The sequence below is a fragment of the Pygoscelis adeliae genome, unplaced genomic scaffold, assembly GCF_000699105.1.
Source record: "Pygoscelis adeliae isolate BGI_AS28 unplaced genomic scaffold, ASM69910v1 Scaffold315, whole genome shotgun sequence".
Taxonomy (NCBI): Eukaryota; Metazoa; Chordata; class Aves; order Sphenisciformes; family Spheniscidae; genus Pygoscelis; species Pygoscelis adeliae.
In genome coordinates, this window is record NW_008824865.1 from 1,400,694 (window position 1) to 1,405,742 (window position 5,049).

Genomic DNA, 5,049 nt, shown 5'->3' on the forward strand with positions numbered 1-5,049 from the left:
AATGTACTTTCTAGAGAAACAGCAAGAGAGAACTATATATCCATCTATATTGCTGCAATCTGCCCAGTACGGTGGGATCCCTCTTCCTGCTCTCCATTTGCTGACCAGCATCCCACTTGGTTCCCTTCCTGAGGAGTGAAAGGTGAAGGGAACATTTGAAAGCACCTATATTGTCTGATAAATGAGTGATAATGAAATCGCACAACTGACGCATTTTTGTTTCAAGCAGTAATCTTTTCAATCATACAACTCCCTGTCAAGTAAAGCTTGCTGCGGCTGGTGTTACGGCTTGACTGCGGCACCAGTCAAAGCTGCTGCTTCATTAGAGAAACCTTTCTGTAGGATGTCTGCATGGATGGCTGAAGACTTTTGGACTGAAGCCTGAAGTGTTCTCAAGACAGGTTGGCAGTTGGAGGCTGTGGATAGCGCAGATGTAATTTGAAGCCTTGCACGTGTGCAGAATGGCAAAAACATTTGTGTTTTCCAGAATCTGTTCACTTCTAATGGATGAGAATATTATTCTTGACTTGTTTTGTAAGATGAGACTAATGATGCCTGCTACTTGCCATATATTTTTAGAATGTTTTTGTCTCAGTTTTTCAGACCATTATTTAAATTTTGCAAGTTTTTAAAAAGGTATTTTTAAAATTGGTTGGTATCTGTGCATTTCAAGGGCACCTGTTGAACACCTGTTCCTCTCACTGTGAAGATGAGTGGTGCTTGACGCCAGTAACAATGGCAGAATTCAACATTCATGCATTGAACTGTGGTTTTGTTCTAATACTGTGGTTATCCACTTGCAATACGGAATCCCTTTTCATTTATTACTGTGGGGAAAGTCGGGGCTCTGAAGAGTTTTCCTGGCAGGCATTGCAATGAATATACAACACAAAGGCATAAGTAATGCAACAAATTTTGATACTAAATTATTTAGTAGTTCTAAGATGAAATTGAGCTGTCGGTGACAGGAAATGCCTAAACCACACTTCTCCTTCCAGTGCACGGTATTTCCCCGGATCCTAAGTGCAATGTGCAATGAATATTTTGAATCTTGCAAAAGGGCATAAGTTTGGTTTTCTCTGGCTGTGGTTGTATTATCTCAGCTGTGGAAACCATGGAGGTTCCGGTGCTCCCTTTACCTAAAAGGGAAAAAATTCTTCATCTGTAGCATTTCACATTGTTTCCGTTTTCTTTGTAGGGCAGAAGAAGTGCCTGCAGCTCAGCAACCTGCAAAGCAACAGACGCAAGCCAACGGAACAGGTAATCTCGGTCAGATCTTTACTAGCAGTTTGATTCAGTCAGATTTTTCTTTCGTTTGAACTTTAGAAGATCAAACCTTGCTGAAAAACTTGCTTGGTCCTTAAGCAGACTTCTGAAAAAGCTGAGTATGAAAGACCATTCGAGCAGCTTCTTAGCTCTCTGCACATGATTCTGCATTTACTTTTTGTAGTTGACTTTACACACCTAAGCAAGGAATTTATTTTGTATTGTAAAGCCTTTAGGAACGTAATGAAACCTGTTGCCTGACTTTGTCATTCTTGCATGCCTTGCTGATCCTTGACTTACCAGAAAACAGGTGTAATACATAGAAAAGATGTTCTGTTTTGTTCTCAACTGCAAAAACTTTTATGCCATTAACCGTATTACTTCTTCCTGTGTTTTAAAAGAAAAGACATTCTGGAGAAGGAGTAAGCTTAAGAGTTACTCATTTTTTTGGACACCTCCACTGTTGTCTACCTTTCTCAAGCTGCTGCTTATTATGAATTCAATAATACAGTGATTTCTGAAAGAACTAAGGCAACAGGCAGATTCTCAATCTTTCAGTACACTTAAGCTTTCCTCCCCACGCCTCTTGATTGAGACAACCACTTAGGCTTTTAAATCTGCGGATTAAATTTGAAGTTTCTCCTCCTGTACTCCCATAATGTCAATACTTTCTGTTATGTGAACTACAACCTGCCATTTTTTTCTGTCTTGTACGCTCAAAGTTTCTTTCTCAGTACTATCTGACATATTAGTGTGTGGGAAGCTACTTTTTTTTTTTTAATTTTCAAATGTAAGTGTTGTCTCAGCTGTAAACTGCCACTAAATTCCTTGTTCTTCTAGGTGTCACTGCCATTCATTAATAAATAGTTTTATTCTATTTTCTGAGCATTGGTTGCTTTTTCTCACATGCTTAAAAGCACCATTTTGGCTGGTTTAGTTGGCTGATTAATTTTTCATGCCTCTGTTTAATCATATCTTAATTTTATGGAGTTCTGTACTAAGTTTGGTCCTGGAATAGTTGTGACCAGTGTCCTCTTTGTGACATTGCTGTATTGTCCTACCTTCCCAAAGAATAGTTAGTCTATTCCTTCTAGACAGTGACTTTGAGTTACAGGTAAAGTAAAAGGTGATTGTTTTGTTCTCACCTATGCCGCCTTAAGGCTTTTACCATTATATTATTTCCATACACCCATATATTTGTGTTATTTTTTTCCACTGAAACTGACATACAGAAGGTGTGTGTCGCTTCACTACTTTGCCATATAAGACTTTCCAGGCAGCATTATGACTATATATTCCATACACAGAAGGTGGCATATACAGCATAATTTCTGTAGCCTGGCTTTAGAAAAAAGAAAGTGCATGGTTTTTTTTATATATATATACACACACACACTCTTTACAGCCTGTAAATGGTTGGGAAGTGGTAGTAAAAATGCCTCTTGCAGAATCTTGCTTAAGTTTCCACCTTCCTTTCCTGTCAAATTCATGTGGCTGCAAGGTGGTTGTCCTGCTCTCTGTTCAGGAGTGTTTTTCCTTTACACTTGCTTTTCTCGAGGTGACCCTTCAGCACAATAGGAGCTTTTGTTTACAGGAAGCTCTTAACCAGAAAATGTTTTTACAGTGTTTGCTAAAAATTCTAGTTTGTTAGGATGTTTAAGTAATGTCTGTACTTCTGGTAATAAGATGCTTTCATGTGCCGTACTTAGAGCAAAGCAGGAGTCACCTTTAGTCTTATTTTACCAGCTTAGTGCAGTCAGGGTTTCTGTGCAATGGCAGGAGTAAATTGCATAGTGAGTTACCCTGAAGAATGTTGGTGAAGGACAGGAAAGCTGTGCAAAGTCTGCTTCCCAACGAAGGATGGCGTGCAGGAAGAGTGGCAGGCTTTGTATGAAGATGTCTTCTAGTATTATCCTTATACTTAGTGCTTCTTTTTTATAGATAAGCGTAGTCACACAGTCTGTTCGAAAATCCAGAAGTGGTTTTGTGACAAATTTGGGGAGTATGTTGAGGACTTCAGATTTCAGCCAGAAGAGAATACAGTGGAAACAGAAGAGCCACTTAGTGCTAGAAGGTAAATCTCTAATGTGATTGTGAGAAATTGTTGGCTTCTTTACAAGTTGCTTTTTTTTTCTTTTTTTTACAACCTTTCAACTTTTTACATGGTTTGAGCAAGTGTTTGCATAACAAGTAATAAAACTGAAAGTATAGAACCATCTCAAAAGGTTTGTGAATGCTTTGGCCAAAACATGAAATTTGAAGTTTATCTGCTGTCTGAGGTAGAATAAGAGTTATATTATTTACCAGGTTCCGTCATATGCCGCTTGAAAAACTGTGGACAAAGCCTTAGCTAGGCTGGAGAGCTTTTACATTTCAATTTTCGGTCTGATGCAAGGTGGGCTGTATTAGTTACTAGAAACATATTTCATAACAGGCAAGAATGAAGCTTTATGCACAAACATCTAATTTATGACTGTGAGCAGTATTTCAGGGACCAAATACACATGACTGTGCACTACTTGCCTATTTAACAAATTGCTTTTATCCATTATTTTTCAGGTTGACTGAAAATATGAGAAGATTAAGTAAGTACTTAGCAGCATTCCATTTTCTGGAAGTAAAAATAGTTCTTAGTAACCCTATTGGGAGGACTGCTGCATTTTAAAATACAGTGTTTTGAAATACTTCTGCCAGTCTATAAGCAGAAATGATTCTGAAATCCTGAATTGGTGTTTGGAGTGCAAAGTAACTTAGAGGAGCAGTGGTAGAAGCTTGCCTTTAATCTTGAATTACATAGGGTATCGCTGAACTAAAAATGTAATGTTAATTAAAATGTGTAAACATGTAATGAATGAGAACAGAGTATTTGTCCAATGGCAAAAGTAATAGCTTCATACACTTATGCCTGAGCTGCTTGTAGTTCGCTTGCTAGTCTATTAGCTTATGCTTTCAAAGAAGGAGGGGTTGGACGGTGCATGCCCTAAGTGTGTCTTGTATTTCTTTCTCTTGGATAGCTGATAAATTATTTTGGAAGGTGGAGGATGCAAGATGGCAGGTTAAACAAAGTAGTTAAGCCCTCCAAAAGTTCTGTGCAGCCTGAATTGCTAGCCTGAAAAAAAAATGGCTGATTAGTGCTTCAAATTGTTAAATTATTGTAGGGGGGAAGGTGAAGTTGAAAGAAGGGTCTGTAATCTCCATGTAAGGTCAGTTTTGTTCTCCTTATTCTAATACTGGTATTTATTCTAGTTTCATTTGGGAGAATAGTTGTGACCTGTTCTCCATGGTGGACGTGCATTGCCTTCAGAATAGCTTTAAAAAAAGCAGTATTAAGCTTAAGCTTTGAGTGGTTCTTAACTTCCACTAGGTAAGCCACAAAATCTAGGTCCCTGTTGTCCAGGGATGCCTGACGACTGCCTGGAGCTCCTGAGACCTTTGGTTGCTCTCAAGACCCCTGTTTTTGCCAGCAGTTTCCAGATGTTGACCTTCCCTGCAGGTTCGGTGTAGGATGGTCGAGCAGCACTTGAGTCCGTGACCTCCTCCACTGCCTTGAGCGTGCCCTTCCACTTACTTCATCTGCTGCTTTGGTTGTGCCACTGGTGCTCAAGGAAATCTAGTTCTAGTTGTTTAATTACTTCCCATGGGGAATGTATCAAGGATAGCTGAATTTCAAGCCAAACAAACTAGGACAGCAAGTCACAGGCTGTCTTGAGGAAAGCTTTCAAAGTTGTGAGCTGTACTGCAAACGAGGGTGGGTACTCCTGGGGCTCCCTGTGCAAGCAGAGT

At 39.3% G+C, this 5,049-nt stretch overlaps 1 protein-coding gene across 2 annotated transcripts in view; it reads left to right on the top strand.

Moving 5' to 3' along the window:
• GRAMD4 (GRAM domain containing 4) overlaps positions 1 to 5,049 on the top strand; it is a 57,709-nt gene that overhangs the window by 34,974 nt on the left and 17,686 nt on the right. For both annotated transcript variants that reach the window (XM_009324382.1, XM_009324383.1), the window contains exons 4-6: positions 1,199 to 1,260; positions 3,208 to 3,340; positions 3,826 to 3,851. In XM_009324382.1, coding sequence (XP_009322657.1) covers positions 1,199 to 1,260; positions 3,208 to 3,340; positions 3,826 to 3,851 — 221 coding nt within the window. The remainder of the gene's footprint in view (positions 1 to 1,198; positions 1,261 to 3,207; positions 3,341 to 3,825; positions 3,852 to 5,049) is intronic.